Below are 20,042 nucleotides of genomic sequence, written 5' to 3'. Positions count from 1 at the left end.
AATTTGCTTATTAATTAATTGTTTAAATATTATCTTAAGCTCAAGATAAAGATACAGGTATTAAGCCAGGAGATGGTGGTGCATACCTTTAATCCCAGCACTCGGGAGGCAGAGGCAGATGGGTCTCTGTGAGTTCGAGACCAGCCTGATCTACAAAGTGAGTTCCAGGACAGCAAGGGCTGTTACAGAAGAGAAACCCTGTCTTCAAAACAGAACAAAAAGATACAGATTTAAGTGTGTAATATTCAGTCATTGCTCAGGCATTTATTGAGCATGAACTATTCAAAGCACTGAATTGTCATCTGTTGGAAAACAAAGATACAATCCCCATGAAGCTTACTTTGTAGTTGGAAAAAATAAACATAATAAATAATTTATATAATATGATAAACAGTACTCTATCAAAAAAGTAAAAGCAGCATCAGCATTACCTGAGGAAAGATCTATACATCACCAAGCCAAGCATGTTCAGTAGTGTCAAGCATTAAAACAAAGGTGATAGGGTTGAGGATAGAGCCAGCAGATGACTAAATGTAAGGAGGGCAGCACTGAGCATTGTGCTCAGGACACTTAGTTCATTATCTGAAGAAACAGGATAATCAAAAATAAATCAGATGTTACCACTTGCTCTAAACAACCTAGTGCATAAGTAGTATGGAAACATGCCTATAAATACCAGCAGTTGAGAAGTGGAGGCAAGAAGGTTAGGAGTTCAAAGCCGCCCTCAGCTTAGTGAATGAGGCCTACTGGGGCTCATGATTTGACTGGGAGATCAGTCAGAGAAGCAGAGAAAGTATAACCAGAGTACCTCTGACAAAGGGAGAGAGGTAAGATTGACACAATATGACAAAAAGTTTTCTCAGAAAATTACTTGGGGTGGAGATGCTTCAAGTGGGAGGGTAGAAGAGTTTGATGCAATCCCTTTTGGCTCCTTGTACTTCTGTTTTGAGTTTTCTACAAAAAACCTTCTCCATCAAGGTTGCTCCATTTTGCTTTTGAGTGATTTCCTAGTTTGGGAACTTGGCGTGTTTTCATTCATATGGTGAGTAATGAGTGTTCTCCCTGCTTGTGCATTTCCAGCTTCCCAGCACCACTTACTGAAGAAACTTCTTTTCCCTGGTGTATATTCGTAGCACTTTGCTAAAAATTAGTTACTTGTAGAGCTACTTTTTTCAATCTTTATTCTGTTCCTCTGACCTATGTATCTATTTTAATGCCAAAATATGTAATGTTGATTACTAGAGCTTTATAGGGCATTTTGAAATCAGGTAATATGTTTTCTGTGAAGAATTTTGATAAGGATTCAGTGAATATACAGATCACTTAAGTAGTGTGGACATTTTTAACAGTATCCATTCTTCTAATGTGTGAGTGAGAGTTAGCCAGTGAGAGGCTAGAGCTAATGGGCCAATCAACTTTATAACTTTAGAGACCAGACCTATGTGTGATTTTCTTTGGAACTAAACAGTTGTGGGGTACTGGGTGGGACAAAAACCCAAACAGGCAGGCCTGGCTGCATCATTGTTACAGATCACTTTAGTAGTGTGGACATTTTTAACAGTATCCATTCTTCTAATGTGTGAGCACAGGATGTCCTTCCAATTTTGCGGTCCTTTTTAGTTTCTTTTATTGTTAGTTTCTCATTGTAGAGCTTTTTTATCCCTTTATTTTAAAATTTATTCCTAGATATTTCACTTACTGTTTTTGAGTCTGTTTTAAATGAGATTGATTTTTTTATTTTTTTAGAATATTTGCTACTAATGCATCAAAACACTACTTTAAGTTTTTTTATATATGAGATTGTATAAACATACAGCTCCAGGCCAGTCTACATATAGAGCTCCAGGCCACCCAAGGCTACATTGATTATCTCAAAAAAAAAAAAGTGGCAAAAATATTAAGAGACTGTGTTGACATTTTTACTGTCAATTTTGTTTTTTAACATATTAATAAGTATTATTGCCTAAGGTTAGTCACCACAAACAGCTTTCCTATGATCTATATTTTCTGTCCATGGGCTTGTTTCCTTAAGCTGAGAAAATTCCAGGCTTTTTCCTTTACCCCTTTTGCTTCCTCTTTTATTCATTTATAATCAAGTATCACATAAGGTGATTTATATTACTGGTAGTAAAAGTGGCTTGTAAAACTTTCAAGGCAAACCACTATGTCATCTGTCTTAGTTTGGTTTTCATTGCTATAATAAAGCACCATGACCAAAAGCAACTTGAGGAGGAGAGGGTTTATTTCATCTTTACAGCTCTCAGGTCACATTCCAGGAACACAAGTTAGGAACTGAACTAGAAGCTGTGAAGGAATGCTGCCTCCTGGTTTGCTCAGTTTGTTTTCTTATACACCCCTCCCCAAAACCACCTGTCCAGGGGTAACACCACCCACAATGGGCTGGGATGTCACACATCATTTTATTATTATTATTATTATTATTATTATTATTATTATTATTATTATTAAAAATTTCTGCCTCCTCCCCACCTCCCATTTTCTTTCCCCTCCCTCTACTCCCCTCCCCCTCCCTCTCCAGTCCCAGGAGCAGTCAGGGTTCTCTGCCCTGCGGGAAGTCCAAGGTCCTCCCCCCCCCCCCACCCCGGTCCAGAAAGGTGCACATCTAAACAGACTAGGCTCCCCCAAAGCCAGTACATGCAGTAGGATCAAAACCCAGTGCCATTGTCCTTGGCTTCTCAGTCAGCCCTCGTTGTCTGCCACGTTCAGAGTCCAGTTTGATCCCATGCTTTTTCAGTCCCAGTCGAGCTGGCCTTGGTGAGCTCTCATTAGACCAGCCCCACCTTCTCAGTGGGTGGGCTCACTCCTCACGGTCCTCACTTCCTTGCTCCTGTTCTCCCTCCTTCAGCTCCTCATTTGGGCCTTGGGAGCTCAGTCCTGCGCTCCAATGTGGGGCTCTGTGTCTATCTCCATCCATCACCAGATGAAGCTTCTGTGGTGATATGCAAGATATTCATCAGAAGAAATCACATATCAATTATTAATCAAGAAAATGCTCTACAGGTTTGCCTATAGGCACTCTGATGGAAGTGTTTTCTCAACTGAGATTCCTCTTCCCAATAACTTATGCTTGTGACAACTAGCACATGATCTTCTGTAAATCTCACCTGTAATAGAATTTCTCACATAGAAAGAAAGGGAAATTTGGCAAAACATTTGAGGCCCAGCAGTCATGAAGAGATAATCCTTGGGCTTTCTTCCCTTCTGTCACATTTATGCTAATCATCAGTGATAAGTTGGTAGCTGTGTTTTCTTGCAGTAAGACCAGTACTCTGGTATTCCATCCAAGTTGAAACATTCATATAAAACAAAATTTCATTTCCCTGTTAATTTTTAGTAGAAGTCTGTTTCTTTCAGTAACATCAAGAAATTATCCTTTTTATTGTAATTTCCATTATTCAGACATTTAAAAGCAAAATAATATTTTATATTAAACACTTATTTTCAAATGATAAATTGTTTATACCACTATCTAGAATTTACTGAAGTAATAATTTTAGGCCTTTCTAGTTTGTTTCTGTTCTCTATTTGAATATGAAGTATATATCTCGGTTAATGTCATAGAACCTCTCTTGGAAAGTGATAAGATCTGTGAGGTTCTATCTTAAAGAATCAGGTAGAATGAAATTTCAGTTTTCTTTTAAATACTTGGGGTTTTTTGTTGTTGTTTTATTTTTATTTTATTTTATTTTTCTTTTGGTCTTTTGTTTTTTGGTTTTGGTTTTCGAGACAGCATTTCTATGTGTAGCTTTGGAGCCTGTCCTGGAACTCACTCTGCAGATCAGGCTGACCTCAAACTCACAGAGTTCTGCCTGCCTCTGCCTCTAAAATGCTGGGAATAAAGGCGTGCGTCACCACCACCTGACTAATACTTAGTTTCTTAAAGGCATAAAATAAGTGAATTATATATTGTTTGAGGGGAGGGTTATTTTTTGCTAGTGTAAGCTTTGAGTCAAAGGTATGGATGATAGCAACTAGATTATTTTTTTAAGTTTTCTAAACTTATGCATGATAACTATATTTTTTTCTGTCTTGTTAGCTACCAGCTCTGCCCACTTGGAGGATCTTGCTTACCTGGATGAGCAGAGACATACTCCTTTGAGAACTTCTCTTCGAATGCCAAGACAGAGTATGGGTGGAGTTCGTACACAGCAGGATCTAAGAGGTCAGAATATAGAGGGCTGTAGTGATACCTGAGAACAAGTGAAAGTGGATAATTTTCAAAGCCCTTATTCTCTTATCCCCAAACTTGATCTTCCTTTTAAGAAGTGAGATGATCTAGTTTAATATGTAACTAGGTAGTTCCACAGATAGATTGTACTCATAAAAGTGTGTTTCATTTTGGAAAATATCAAATGAAAAGAACTGGTAGTGGTGGAGGAAACAACCTTCCTTAAGGTCCTGGAATTCAGAAGTAACGCTAACCAACTTCAGTCCTAGAGGTATTAGAGGTAAACTGTATTTTACTATAGAATTACTCTCATTTTTATTCTAATGACCATTTCTAGTAACATGTAATACATTCATTTTCATGGTGTTTCAGATAGTGCTGGCAAAATCTAACCAACATCCTTTTATTCACTTAACCACTCTATTAGTTACTTTTCTCATTTTTATGGCAGGATACACAGCATCTTAAGGATGGAAGTGCTTATTGTAGCTCACAGTTGGAGGATATAGTTTATCATAGCAAGGAAATCGTGTCAGCAGGAACACAAGGCAACTGATCCCACTGCATCTGTAGTCAGGAAGCAAAGAAATGTGAATGACAGTGCTCAAATTCACTCTCTCTTTCTTTATTCAGTCTGGGACCCCACCCCATGAAATGGTACTGTACACATTCAGGGTTGGTCTTCCCTCCGTAGTTAAGCCTTTCTGGAAATGTCTTTATGGACACTCCTCAAAGGTATATTTCTGTGGTGATTCTAAATCCATTCAAGTTGATATCATAAAGATTAATCATTACAGGAACCTATTTCTTTACCTTCTCTGTGGCAATGTACATGCTTTAAAAGAAATGTAGTCTTTTCTTTCATTTTGTTATGAAAATAGTATCACTGAGGAGACTTCTCTGCTCTCTGTGTCTCTTTGCTCAAAATGAACCCTCTCTGATAGCTTTTAACAAATAACATTCCTCAGATATCTAGCAATCTATAGTTCAAGCATTCTTTTTATTTTTTTAACTTATTTTCTTATTGCTTTTGTCCTGTATCCTACCCTAAGCAGTTCAGTGACACATGCATTTCTCACACAGGATAGAACTTACTCATGCAGGGACTGCTCATTCTGGAAACCATTTTCTTCATAGCTTTTCAGTAATGGCTAAACAAATAAATGACTGATTTATTACAATTGCTTTATTGCAATATGTTACCATAGTCACATTAACAATAGTTAATAATCTTTTAGTTTGGTTCCTTATCTTTCTCATAGTATTTATTATTTCTATAGTTTACCATATACTAGTTGCTTGGTATATTCAGTTTTGTATTACCCCCCAGAAAATGGAATTATGGGCCAGCAAGGCAAAATGGCTCAGCAGATAAAGGGTGCTTACCAGCAAGCCTGACAACCTAAGATTGATTCCTGGAACTCACATACATGATAGGAGAGCTGACTCTCTTAAGTTGTGCTCCGACTTTCAAACATGCATGAACACACTGAATGTTTTCAGAAAGAAAATGGAGCTATGTCAAGCACTACTTTGGAATGTTTATACCCAAATCTTCAACAAGTTTAATGAGAAGAAAAATTGATTTGTTCCAGGACCTCAATGCACAGAAATGTTAAATAAAATTGAACATAACTACTTATATGACTAGATCTTCAGATTCGTTTGCAAATCTACCACACTGACATCACCTTGTATTTCATTACTGGAAAAATAACAGCATTTCATTTTCTCATTTTCTAAGCATAGGTGTTGTACTACATAGGAAAAAATGACAGATTTCAGCTCTGGTAATTTAGGGTCTCCTTAATATTGAGTCCTACTATTATTTGATATCACATACATGCTTCTGGTATCTAAAGACTTAATAAGATTTTGTATCATCAAAATCTTATCAATTCTGGTGAGATTGATATTTACATGCAGATACCAATTATATCTTGATTATAACAAAGATTTTTTAATTAAATAATTGAGCTTCAGCCTCAAATTCAAATAATAAAAGTGCATACAAAGATTTTCTCAAAGTATACCTACTTTATACTTTATACAAAGCCTGAAAATCTGTTTATAATGATGATAATTTCATACTCCTTGCAAAAACTTTACATTAATACTCAAGCTGGAAGATGCTATGTTAGTGTTTCGGTCTCCTCAGATTGACTCTGTTTCTCAAGGTCTTCACTGGGCAGTCTGAATGGTTAGAACATGCTTTCCAGATGACTGCATTGATCCAAAAGAGATAGTGTGTTTACTTAGTACTTTGGTCTTCTAAAATTAGCATACTCTAATTCAGATAAAGCCTTTGCAGAATAATAAAGTCTCATAAAGTAACATGTTTTCTTGATTACTGTATACAAATTAATACCATTATTATATAAAAAATAAAATTAATAATTCATCAAAATGATATCAAACCAAAATATAATTTTATGGTCTGTTTACAGAAATGCAAAAGAGGGAATGTTTTGAGAGATTGTACATGTTAGAAATTGCTTATGATCATGGTTTATGAATAGAGTTCATTTAAAAATTACCTTAGCAGTAACTAAATTGTTTAATCATAATAGTAGTTGTGTTTTGACTACTGGCACAAAAGTTATTAGGGTAATCTGAGCTAGAATTTTTGGATCTTCAAGTCACATTTTAACATTGGCTTCATTAGTGAAAAGCCCTTTTATTTTTCAATACAGCTGTTCTGACCAGCTGTTCTACAAAACTGATGTTTCCAGAAACTAAGCCCAACAATAGAGAGAGGAAAGTCACACAAGTACACTGACCAGAGTCGCTTTGAAGCAAGATAGATTTCTAGTTATCGCTTGTTCAAAAGTTTAAACTCAAATTTTGAAGTAGTCATAAAAGGTGGTATTCTAGTGCAGAGTTCATAACTGCTAGCCTGCTCTTAAAGCCTGTCTTTAAAAAAATAGTTAAATTGAATTAACTTTATAAAACTTTTTAACTGAAGGTTTTATAATTACTTAAGAGTTCTATTTTTTTATTTAGTCACCATTGTGTTAATATAGGGTTATGCTGAAAATAAACTGAAACATCTTCCTCCTTTTGACTGCTTTAATGAACTAAGTCTTTCATGCCATGGGAAAAGCAGAAATTATGTTTGCTACCTATTGGAAGGAAAAAACATGTAATTTTTCAGATAAAGGTAATACAATACATCATTTGATAGCACATCAAAAGGGAGCTAAATATACAATATAAATGTTAACATAATAACTTTAGATAATAGTTGCTTTTGGTAAATTAATGGAAAATTATTAGTGATAAGACCCTAACCTACCTATTGTTAAATTATAATCATACTGTTTATCTTGAAGAGATTACATGTTACTAATTAAAGCTTCATTTCTCAATATTTGTTGGTTTCCTTGGGTCTTTTAACAAATCTCATTACATAAAGACATTTACAGACTTTCTCTTAATTTCTGCTTTGGTAGACACTAGGATAGAGGGTATGTCTGCAAATAGTTGTCTAGTTCATTGGCATAGTTTTGTAAAACTGACCCTGGAACAGTTAACTTGGCTTTGAGGTTCTGCTTTCAAAGCAATAAGTTTAATTTTCATTAAATAAAATCAGTGCATCACAGCATGTATAATCCCTCACATTTCTGAAACAATGAATTCTTTATGAAGCTGACTAAGATGCATGTCATCAAGATGAATGCTATTGCATTAGCCCACTGAGTCATGTAGCCCTGGGGTTGCTTAGTCATCCTATCCTGATTATTGCCTAGCTGACTGGCACATTTACAAGGGAATATTCCATCAGTAGTTTTTATCGCTGTTCATTAATTTTATAAGCAATATTAAATGTCATTCTTAAGTAAATTCAAAAGCTAGAGAAAGCTTGCATCCACAAAAATGTCTGCATATGACTGTTAAGCTAATAGACTGTATATTTTAGTTACATGAGATTTACCTACAGCCAGCTTTTCTGCAAAGTGCCTTAAAAATTGAAAATTCACAATTTAAACTGAATTTCTTTGAACATCTGATAAAAACTAGACTCTGCTTTATTTGAGTGTTCTGGCCATGATTTTTTCAATTTTTATTGCATTTTATTTAATTTTTTTTTGTTAGGATAAGGTATACACATGTGCTGTAGTGTGTGTCTGGGGATGAGAGGACAACTTGAAGGAGTCGGTCCTCCCCTCTGCTCTGTGTCCTGGGCTCAAGCTCAGATCACCAGGCTTGGTGCAAGCACCTTCACCTGCTGAGCTATCTGGCTGTCCTCATAATTTGTTTGGTTTTCTTTGGTTGGTTAACTAATCACTATAGTTGCTCTTTATACACTCAAATCTGTTTTGTTTTTTTGGTTTTTTTTTTTGGTTTTTTTTTTTTTTTTTTTTTTTTTTTGGTTTTTCGAGACAGGGTTTCCCTGTAGTTTCTAGAGCCTGTCCTGGAACTAGCTCTTGTAGACCAGGCTGGCCTCGAACTCAGAGATCCGCCTGCCTCTGCCTCCCGAGTGCTGGGATTAAAGGCGTGCGCCACCACCACCCGGCTCAAATCTGTTTTTATATAAACCAGTTTTACTTGGTAAATTACTAAATCTTACAATTAGAAAACACAAATAAGAATTAATACTTAAAAAGTTTTCTTATGAGACCTGCAGGGGAAAGATAACCTTTGAGAAAGAGTTTAAACCACATCATCTTACAAGAGCTGTTTTCAACTAAATTAAACTTCAAGAATCAGCTCCATATTGATTCCTATCATTTCTTCAAAAGTATAAAACAATCAATTGAAGTAATCATAATGTTAATAAATTCACTTGGCTAATGTCTTTCCAAAGCATTTCTTAATTCATTAAGATGATTTAAGTTTTATGTGTAAAATATTTTTATAGAATAATTTCCCAAGATACTAATAAAATTATAGAATTGGAAATTTTATTTGGAAGGCTATAGCCATTTCATTAATAAAAGTTTACCTAGAAACGTGTTACTTTTAAATTTTAAGTAATTAAAATAACTAGTCTTGATAGATCCAAAAATAAATATATCTCATTTTCAATGCCAGCTATCTAGTAACACAAAACTCAAACTATTGACATAATTATACAGTTATGATATAAATTGTTTCTCATTTTTAAGGCATTACTTTTCATTTTTTCCCTATATAGTGAGGTATTAAATTTGATGAAGTATTTTAAAAGTAGTAATTATTTCAGAAACTGGGTTTTTCTTGTTTCTTTTATTGTTCTCTGAAGATCCTTGTCCTCTTCCTGAATATTCCAATCAAGAGTGATTCCAGATTGGTTTTTAAACCAGCATTTTCCTATAAGACTAACGTCTTATAGGATATAAGGATATATAGCTCCATTGGTAGAGTGCCTACCAAACATGCCCTGAGTGTGATTCCTAGCACCACATAAATGAAGGCAGAAGGATCAGAAGTTTAGAGTCATCCTTGGCTACATAGTGATACACAATTCTCTGTCTTTAAGAAAACTGGTAACACTATGACCATAATAATTAATTATTATGATGAAGCAAGAAGAAATCCTAGGTAAGTCCCAAGTTTTTATCTTAGAAGGCCAAAATACTTGGAGATACTTTATTGACTAAGGAGGCAAATGGAAAAACAAGAATAAAGAAATTAGATAATCTTGGTGAAATTTCTCAAGTTTGTGTTTCCTGTTAAATATCCAAGTAGATGACTTGTTTTTCCCCAAGTATGGTTATTGAACCTAGAGCCTCCTGTGTGCAAGCAACCCTGAACCACTTTTTATCTTTAAGGTAGGTTCTCATTAAGTTGTCAGGCCAGCCTGAAGCTCACTAACCCAGTAAAAACTTGAAGAAGTATAATTGTCCTGTCTTAGCCTCCCAGAGTAGCTGGAACTATAGGCCTATCCCACCAAGCACAGCTACATAGTTAAGGCTCATAAATTGTTGGAAATGTTGCACAGAAATGTTTAGGGTTGAGGTCTAGAATAGAAATATAAGCCTATGAACCATCATCTCTTTAAAAGGCTGTGGCACACCTTAATCTGTCCCATTGAGATGGGGTGAGGGAACAGTAATATATAAACCAAAGATTCTAGTATATTAGGGGTAACCATTAAAGAAAACCCCGTAAAAAGTAGGAATTGGTTTAACAGTGTGAAATTCTAAGAGTAATTATACATAAAGACTGAAAATAAATCACTGAACATAAATGTATCAGTTACATTAACCAGAATAATTCCAGCAAAGTAACATGAATTGAAGGTCAGCTCTGAGTTATTACTATGAAAGAAGATTGCTAATATGGTTCTTTAAAAAGGGGGGTGGGGGCTGGGCAGTGGTGGCATACTTCTTTAATTCCAGCACTCGGGAGGTGAGGCATGTAGATCTCTCTAAGTTTGAGGCCAACCTGGTTTACAGAGTGAGTTCAGGACAGCCAGAGCTGTTACACAGAGAAACCCTGTCCAAAAAAATAAAAAATAAATTTAAAAAGGAAAAATTGGGTGGTCAAAAAAAGAAGGGAGATAAAGCAGAAACCTCAAAGGGAAGAAGGCCTGAAAAGAGCCAGTATGTTTTCGGTATCCTTTTTGTTTTCTTAAGTAAGTGTCTGTGAGAGAAAGAAAGAGATGATTAAATGATTCCACTTAAATGTCTGTTTCAGTTCCGGGTGAGGGAAATGGTAGCAGTTATACACTGTGCTAAACAATTACACTCATTCTTCACAGCAGTGCTGTTTACCTTACCTGAGGACAAGAAAACTAACAAATTGCTAAAGTAAGTGACTAGCCCAAGGTCACACAGATAGCAAGTAACAAAGATAAATCCAAACTTAGTCCTGAATTCACCATTTTACCCAACCTGCCATATTTTCCTGTTCATCCAAAAGGTGTTTCTGCTTTACCTATTTATTTTTAACAAAATTAATCTAGCATAAACATTTTTCAGATCATTGTCTTTACACTATTCTTATAGGATTTGATTTTAATTGTTTCACATCTTCAAAATTTCATTCCCTGATATCGGAAGACCTGCCTCCATTAGTTTTTTCTAGAGAAGCCAGAACAAACAAGGCTTGACTCTTGTCAATTAATCGGTCCTTGTGAAAACTCAGGAGACAAGTGATCCCCTAATGTGGTTAAATATTTTCCTCTGCATGTCTTTTTTAGCTTTATTCTATCAACTAAGTATGTGTATGTGCATACAAATATCAGAGGATAACCTGCTGGAGTCATTTCTTTCTTTTCACTGTGAGGATCCTAGAGATCAAACTCAGATAATCAGGCTTGGTGGCAAATGTCTTTACCTGCTGAGCCATTTCTCTCCAGCCCTCAATATGTCTTAAGAATAAATAAATCAGAGCCAGTGTGAGATGGAACATGCACACCCACAATCTCACACACAAGTATACATGCAAACTCACAAAGTAATAATAAAGTTTAAAAACATTTTTTTAAAGGACAAAACTGGGTAGGAGGCTGATGAAGAAGGATTCTAAGTTCCATGCCTGCCTCAGCTCCCTAGAAAAACCCTATCTAAATAATTAAGCCTTTTGGGGTGTGGGAGGTAGTGTGGGTGTGTGTTTGTTGTATTACTTAGTAATATCAGATTTTGTTTGACACGTATGTGTTTTCTCTCTTATTTTGTGTCAAGAATTATATGCATGGCATGAACACTAAGAACGAGCCTGAGATTATCTTTTGCTCTGAGGAACAGAGGTGCTTCCGGGCCAGGCTTTGTATTCATTACAGAACAATGTAAGCTAGCTAGTGCAGCTGCGCTTCTGTTTGTGCCAGACCCTGTCTATTGCGTATGCTCTTTCTTCTTCCAGTCCTGTAACGGACTTCGCTTTAAATGACTCATGGTGTTTTCCATGAGTAAGTGTGCTTTAGTCAAAAGCCATTTAGACAAGAGCCCTCCTTTCTCTTCTACCTCCTCTCCTGCTGTAGCTGTTTATATTTACATTTGGATGAGCAGGTCCGTTAACTTTAGTGCATCTTGTGTTTGTTTGGTTTTCTTCCTTTTTTTTTTTAGGTCTGCCCTTGTCTTTTTTATTTATTAATTTATTTTTTAAAAAACAATCTTTTTTTCATTTTACATACCAACCCTAGTTTCCACTCCCTACCATCTTCCTGCTCGACTTCCCCTTACCCCAGCCCCCATTCACTCCTCAGAGAAGGTAAGCCTTCCCATGGGGAACCATCACTTCGAGGCAGGACCAAGTCCCTCTCACCTATATCTAAGCTGAGTATGGTATCCCTCCAAAAGAAGAGAGTGAGCTCAAAAGCCAGAACAAGCAGTAGGGATAAATCCTGGTCCTGCTGCCATTGGCAACACAGGCTGCCCCAGCCATACAACTGTCGCCCACATCAGAGGGCCTAGTTTGATCCTATGCTGGTTCCCGCACTGTCAGTTCAGAGTCAGTGAGCGCCCATTAGCTCAGGTAAGCTGTTTCAGTGGGTATCCCTATCATAGTCTTGATCCCTTTGCTCTTATTGCTCGTCCCCTTCTTTAACTGGACTTTGGAAGCTCAGCTCCGCTGTGGATCTTTGCATCTGGTTCCATCAGTTGCTGGATGAAGGTTCTGTGATAACAATTAAGGTAGTCATCCTCAATCAAGATACCTCTTTCCTGCTCTCTGTCTCTGTCCTTCCCTCATCTCAACTATCCCATTCCTTCAAGTTCTCCTCCCCTTCCCCTTCTTCCCTCCTCTTCTTTTCTGCCCTCCCTTCTCCCCTCACCCCCATGATCCTAATTCTCTCTAGAGCTCTTGTCTATTTCCCGATCCAAGGGGGATACAGGTATGTTTTTCTTAGGGTTCTCCTTGTTACCTAGCTTCTCTTGGGGATGAGAACATGAGGAAATGGGATAGTCAAAGTGGGAGAGCAACGAAAGAGATATCTTGGTAGAAGGAGCCATTACTGAGTTTAGAGAGAAACCAGGTGCTAGGGAAATTCCCAGGAATCCACAAGAATGACCCCAGCTAAGATTCCTAGGACCAGTGGAGAAAGTACCCAAACTGGCCTTCCCCTGTAATCAGATTGGTAAATACCCCAACTGTCATCATAGAGCCTTCATCCAGTAACTGATGGAACCAAATGCAGAGATCTACAACCAAGCACCAGGCCAAGCTCCAGTAATCGAGTCGAAGAAAGGGAGGAGGGATTATCTGAGCAAGGGGAGTCAAGATCATGATGGAGAAACCCACAGAGACAGCTGGCCTGACTTAGTGGGAACTCTAGACCAACTGCTATGGAGCCCCGATGATCGAATGAGGCCCTCTGCATGTGGGACACAGTTGTGTAGCTTGATGTATCTGAGGAGCCCCTGGCAGTGGGACCAGGGTCTTTCCCTGATGCATGCACAAGCTTTTTGGAGCCCATTCCCTATGGTGGGATCCATGCTCAGCCCTAATGCAGTGGGGAGAGACTTGGTCCTACCTCAACTTTATCTGCCAGGCTTTGTTGACTTTCCATGGTAAACCTTACCGGTACTTTGGGAGGAATGGTTAGGAGGTGAGCTGGGGCGGGGGACAAGGGAGGCAGGAGGAGGGGTGGGAAGGAGAATGGTTGGAATGTAAAATGAAATTAAAAATAAATATTAAAAAAGAAAAAAAGGTTTCTTTACAAAGCTTATCTTATTCGAATGCTTTGTTGGAATGTTTTCTATCATTTTATTTGGGAAATTTTTCAGTAATACGAAGAATTTTAAAACATTAATTAGAGCTTATATATCCATCACCTTGATTTTACCTTTTCTTCATATATCTTCTCATCTACCCACATTATACTTGACCTGATTTCTATAAGCATTTCAAAGTAAATTACAGACAATATAGTTTGCTGGAATACTTTTTAAAAGGTGAGGTGAGGTGGTCTTCTGCCTTCTTGCTGCCCTGGGAGTGCTGTCCAGTGCCTGCAGTGGAAAAGCCACATACTGTTACTGAGTAGTACATACTAAGTCTTCTTTCTTCCTTAGCACCACCATAGTGCAACAGTGACTTCTCAGCGGAATATTTCAGTGGTTTCTGCCACAGATAAACTCTTTGAAACCAGCTAATATCCAAAATAAAGAGACATTCAGTTAGGAATATTCTTTACTTCCCTGCCCCACAGTCCAGTCCTAAATTTATGTTTGGATACATTAAAAATACGGCTTTCTTTTAATGTCAGTCTGACAAAAGTCCTAGGTACTGAGGCACAGAAACTGTTTCTTGGCTGTTTTTGGTGCCTACAGTTGTTTTACCATATGGTACTGGTCTAATTTTGTCTGTGTTCTTCTCTTGAGACTTTTATGAATAGATTACATTTTTAGAAAAATTTTAAAATAACTTTTTAAAATGTCAAAGCTTTCTCAGTAGGAAAGATGTAATGTAGCATTATGTCAGTAGAAGAATGTTATCTTTGTCTTACTATATATCCAATATTGACCTGGAACTCTCTGTATAACCTAGGTTGACCTCAAACTTGAAGTGATCTTCCTGCCTTTGCCTCCCAGGTGCTGAGGTTACAGGCATGTGCCATCATAGCCAGTGCCAGAAGTCGTTAATAGAACTATTCTCCAAAATGGGAGCTTTTACATTGAATTACTATTTACTCCATATTGTAAATTAACATTAATCATATTCATAAAAGCCTCCTTTGAAACCAGATCTAAACTAGTCTTAGACCTGAAGAGATAAGTCTGTTTAGAAAGCAACTCAGTCTCTTAGTAACTATTTTCACTGGAAATGCAGTCTTTGTGCAGACATGTCTCCTTCCTGTCCAGGACAAGAGGGCTGAAGTTTACAGGCATGCATGGCCACACCCAGGATCTGAGTTCATGTCTTCATGCTTGAACAGCATGTGCTCTTTTCCCACAGATCCATCTCTCCAGCTCCCAAACGGATTTCTTAAAGACAAGTACAAGACAAGTTAGGAAACACACAGCAATAAACCTAATTAATCCCCATGTAATGTTCACATCCTGTAGAAAAATGCAATATAATAGAAAAGATCTGGATCTTGCCATCAGAATTAGGTTTTTATTCAGGTCTTTAATCCATTTGGACTTGAGTTTTGTGCATGGTGATAGATATAGATCAATTTTCATTCTTCTACAGGTTGACATCCAGTTCTGCCAGCACCATTTGTTAAAGATGCTTTCTTTCTTCCATTGTATACTTTTAGTTCCTTTGTCGAAAATCAGGTGTTCATAGGTTTGTGGGTTAATATCCGGGTCTTCTATTCGATTCCACTGGTCGACTTCTCTGTTTTTATGCCAATACCAAGATTTTTTCAATACTTTAGCTCTGTAATAGAGTTTGAAGTCAGGGATGGTAATGCCTCCAGAAGTTCCTTTATTGTATAAGACTGTTTTGGCTATCCTGGGTTTTTGTTTTTTCCATATAAAGTTGATTAGAAATCAGTTATGTGGACTTAGTCCTAAATAGGCAGACACATCTATAAAAATATTACAAGAATTTTGTGACCGTCTATGATTTTCCCTCTGATCAGTAGAGCTCACCTCTGATGCAGGCCAAAGTAAGGGTTGTCCTTCTTACCTCCCTAAGGCATATAGCAATGGGTCATGTCAACTAATGTCTGTCTTTTCTCCTTCCTCTCTAGAGTTCTGAGACAGCCAGCTCACACTTTCTATTTCCCTCTTCCTTCCCAGTTTTTTCCCCTCCTCCTCCTCCTTTCATTGTTTAGGAAGGGTACTCAAAACCCCAAAAAACCCTCCGAGTTGTTAACCACTGATGAATAAGTCCTTCCATTGAAAGAACCATAATCTGTCAAACTAACTGTTCAACTTTTTACCTCTCCAGAGTTTAAGCAAAACTTAGACAGGAGAGTGATGAATAAAAAATGATACTGAATTTCAACATTTGATGGACTCTCTGAGACTACCTGTTGACTTCAGGATAATAGAACAAAGTCTTTAGGGACCATTTTGCAACAAGGAAATAGTCTTTGCCAAACTGATTGAGAGAGCAAGGCATGATGATGTGTTCTTGGAGTCCCAACTATTTAGGAGACTAAAGCAGGAAGCACGCATGGGCGCAGAAGGTTGAGACCAGTCTGAGCAGTGTGTTGAGACCTTGTCTCAAAATAATAACAGCTACTTTGGAAAAGTCACAAATGAAAGAATGACTATAGCATCAAAACAAAGAACAACAACAAGCCTTCAGAGGAAGAATTTAAAATTTGAAAACTAGATACCACATAATAGTATTCAAAATGAAGTTCTCCAAATTATACCACATATAAAAAGCTTTAAGTATTTCTCTTCATCAGGAAAAGTAAAGTGACAAAAATTACTCTGAAGAATCTGAGACATTATTCTTAGCCAGGCAAAGACTTTAAATCAGCTGAATTAAACATGTACTATGAGCTAAAGGAAACAATGAATTTAAACTAAAATAAGAGGGATAGGGATGAAGCTCAGTTAATAGTGTTTGCCTAGATGCATAAAAGCCATGGGTTTGATCCCCAGCACTGTATAAACCAGACATGAGGCTGAGGCAGGAGGATTGTAATATATATATATATATTACATATATATATATAGTAAGAGACTGTCTCAAAAAGGGGGAGGGGTGGCCGGGCGGTGGTGGCGCACGCCTTTAATCCCAGCACTCGGGAGGCAGAGGCAGGCGGATCTCTGTGAGTTCGAGACCAGCCTGGTCTACAAGAGCTAGTTCCAGGACAGGCTCCAAAGCCGCAGAGAAACCCTGTCTCGAAAAACCAAAAAAAAAAAAAGGGGGGGGGGGTATTGAATTATATTACATAAATGAAAATCTGATGAAGATTTTTAGATTTAATATAACAGGAAAGGGCCATTGGAGGTATTAAAAAGAAAAAATGTAATCATTGTAATAAAAATTGGTCTGAAAGAATCTTCGGTTTGAGAAGTCGGAGGCAGTAAGTGAAGTTAGGGAAGCCAGGTCCAAAACTAAAGAATTAACAGGGAAAACCTGAGGGAGGGAAGTGGGAACACTTAGAAGTCAGCAGAGGTGACTAGGCTAAGGAAAATATTCAAGACTTCTGAGAGGGGGGCTGGAGAGATGGCTCAGTGGTTAAGAGCATTGCCTGCTCTATCAAAGGTCCTGAGTTCAATTCCCGGCAACCACATGGTGGCTCACAACCATCTGTAATGAGGTCTGGTGCCCTCTTCTGGACTGCAGACATACATACATACAGAATATTGTATACATAATAAATAAATAAATATTAAAAAAAGACTTCTGAGACAGGCTGAGATTGTTAGGGCAAGTCCGATTTTAAATAACAGGAACTTTGATTTTACTTACATTCTGGAGGCATGTGTGGGCTCCAGCGCAGTGACAAAACACTGATCCCCCTCCTGAAATGTGAGAATCTTTCAATAAAATTCCCTGGAGCGGGTCCCCTTTTCAGTGTTCATTCATTCAGAAAGCTTTTCCTGATGCTTTACTGTGTACCTCAGATTCTGTATGTGCTGTTGATAATAGTGGTGGCTCCTGCCTCCACGGAGCTTATACTGTAATTAAGGAAATGAGAAGAAATAAGGAAACAGCAAACAAAAATAAACTGTTGCATTAGATTACAATGTAAGAAAAAGAAGTAAAAATGGTATTTTGATAATTCATTGATAGAAACAAGCCTGTTATCTCTGATAGAAAACAAGCCTTTGCATAAAGAAAATGATGGTGGTAGAGGAACAAAGACTACAAAGTTATCAAAGTAAGCCTCTGTGACAAAGTAACATTTAAGGTGAAACCTGAAGAATGAAAAGCTTACTAGGTGAACCAGACATAGTCAGAACAGCAGGTAGGGACTGGACGACCATCCAGATCCTTGCAGGCCATGAAAAGGTGTAGAGAGCCACTGGAGACTCCTATGTGAAGAACTATGTGGTACTTTTGTCATCAAACAGGTCCAGTGCCAGCACTGGTCAGTCAGAGCCACAAATACCAAGTGAGAAAGGTGCCCTTTTACCACCTTTGTTCATGCAGATCTTGTGAACTCCTTTTCAGCCTCCTGCCTTTTCCAGTGTGAGCAAGTACTTATGGCAGCTCATATAAACATCTCTGTCCTTGATATAATATGGTAGTAATTTTCAGCCAACCTGTCTTAGAAATTCACACCTACTCCTATACAAATTCCTCTTCCCAGTGGCCTGTATAACATCAAGAAAACAAGTGCAGGATTTATTAGATTTTGATGCTCTGTAGAATTCAAACTCAGTACAGTGCTTGGATAGGTATAAAACTGCCACATAATCACTACAGAATGTGGTCCAGTTAGGATTCTTCTATAGAGATTAATTCAGTAGATGGTTTTGTTCACTTCAGTTAAAATTGAAATTTGTGCATGCTCCAATGTACCTCAAGTTTTAATTTTTTTTCCCTACATGTTGAGACTTTGTCTTCAATTCACATTTAGAAGAAAGGATGTTAGGGTAAGAAAACTATTTCTACACAGTGATAAAATCTTATTTTGCACCAAGATTTGGGTTCTTCTCACTTCCATAAGCCCTTAGACTTGAAACTAGAAATTCTCAAGATTTGTTTTCCCTTTACAATTATATCCCCTCCATTCTTAGCATTTTCCAGGACTTCTGCAGCAGTGAGAAGTCTTGAAGATGTCTTTACCTTTCTTCAGGGATGTTATACTTGTGTTAGATCCACTTCAGTGAGCCACTGCCCATGGGGAGGTGTAAATCATCTGCTCACCTGACAGTCAGGCCGTCCTGGCAGAAAGAGCCAACTTTACATTTCAGTCATTCTCTAATGCAGCTGGAGTATCCCTTACCCAAATGCTTAGGACCAGATAAAGTTTTGGGGCGTTTCAGATTTCAATTTTTTGACTAGGGATTTAAACTAAAATAAGAGGACTAGGGATGAAGCTCAGTTAATGACATAAAATCAATAGTCGTTTTCATATGTATACATATTGATTACTGGAGAAAAATACTCAAAGGTATAAACTTGTTTGTTAAATTCACTGATTATTTGATTGTTTAATTTAGTTACATCATTCCATATGAAGGAAATCGGTAATTCCGATGAAATATTTTCTTCCTCTACCAGTGTGAAAAATAGCCATTTATTTTTAGCCTTTTAAAAATGTCCATATTTGGGGGTAGATGTGTGCATATACGTGTGGTAGTCAGAAGTCAATACCACACATCTTCCTCAAGCACTCTCCACTTGTTTTGTTCTGTTTTAGGCAACGCCTCTCACTGAATCTAGAGTTCATCAGTTAACCAGCTAGCCTCAGGGATCCACTTGCTTCTTTCCCCAGCTCTGAGGTTATAGAAGCATGCCACAGCATCCAACTTTACATGGATGTTGGGGATCTAAAGTTAGGTCCTCATCTGAAAACACTAATTTTTCCAAAAAAATTATTTTTAATATTATCATGTTCTAAAACCACATTTTTTAATGGTGTGTATTATTTGCTTTAGTTTGTATTTTTTGTTTTGTTCATTTGTTTGTTTTATTTTGAGACAAGATTTCACTATATAGCCTTGGCTGTCTTAGAACTCACTGTGTAAACCAGGTTGGCCTTGAACTCACAAAGATCTCTCTGCTACCTTCCACCATGCCCCACTTCAAAGAGAAAATTTTTTAAATGTTTGTTTTTAACATTGTTCTGTGAATTTTCCGGGGGTTTTAGTTTGGTTTGGTTTTTGTTTTTTTCGAGACATGGTTTTTCTGTGGGTTTGGAGCCTGTCCTGACACTCACTCTGTAGACCATGCTAGTCTCAAACTCAAGAGAACTGCCTGCCTCTGCCTCACGAATGCTATGATTAAAGGCATGTGCCATCTCTACCCAGCTATTATCTGAGTTTTTAAGGGGTGTGTGTGTGTGTGTGTGTGTGTGTGTGTGTGTGTAATACTTGTATGCAGGTGCTCACGGAGGCCAAAAAGG

At 37.5% G+C, this 20,042-nt stretch overlaps 1 protein-coding gene across 1 annotated transcript in view; it reads left to right on the top strand.

The window, feature by feature from the left end:
• The window catches only part of Tanc2 (tetratricopeptide repeat, ankyrin repeat and coiled-coil containing 2), a 306,319-nt gene that overhangs the window by 191,408 nt on the left and 94,869 nt on the right, over positions 1–20,042 (top strand). Inside the window, exon 9 of the mRNA XM_042055015.1 lies at positions 4,058–4,183. Within this exon, the coding sequence (XP_041910949.1) occupies positions 4,058–4,183 (126 nt within the window). The remainder of the gene's footprint in view (positions 1–4,057; positions 4,184–20,042) is intronic.

Source organism: Arvicola amphibius, chromosome 4 (assembly GCF_903992535.2).
Source record: "Arvicola amphibius chromosome 4, mArvAmp1.2, whole genome shotgun sequence".
NCBI classification, from domain to species: Eukaryota; Metazoa; Chordata; class Mammalia; order Rodentia; family Cricetidae; genus Arvicola; species Arvicola amphibius.
The sequence above is the reverse complement of the archived record's forward strand: the minus strand, read 5'-3'. Positions and strand labels throughout refer to the sequence as shown.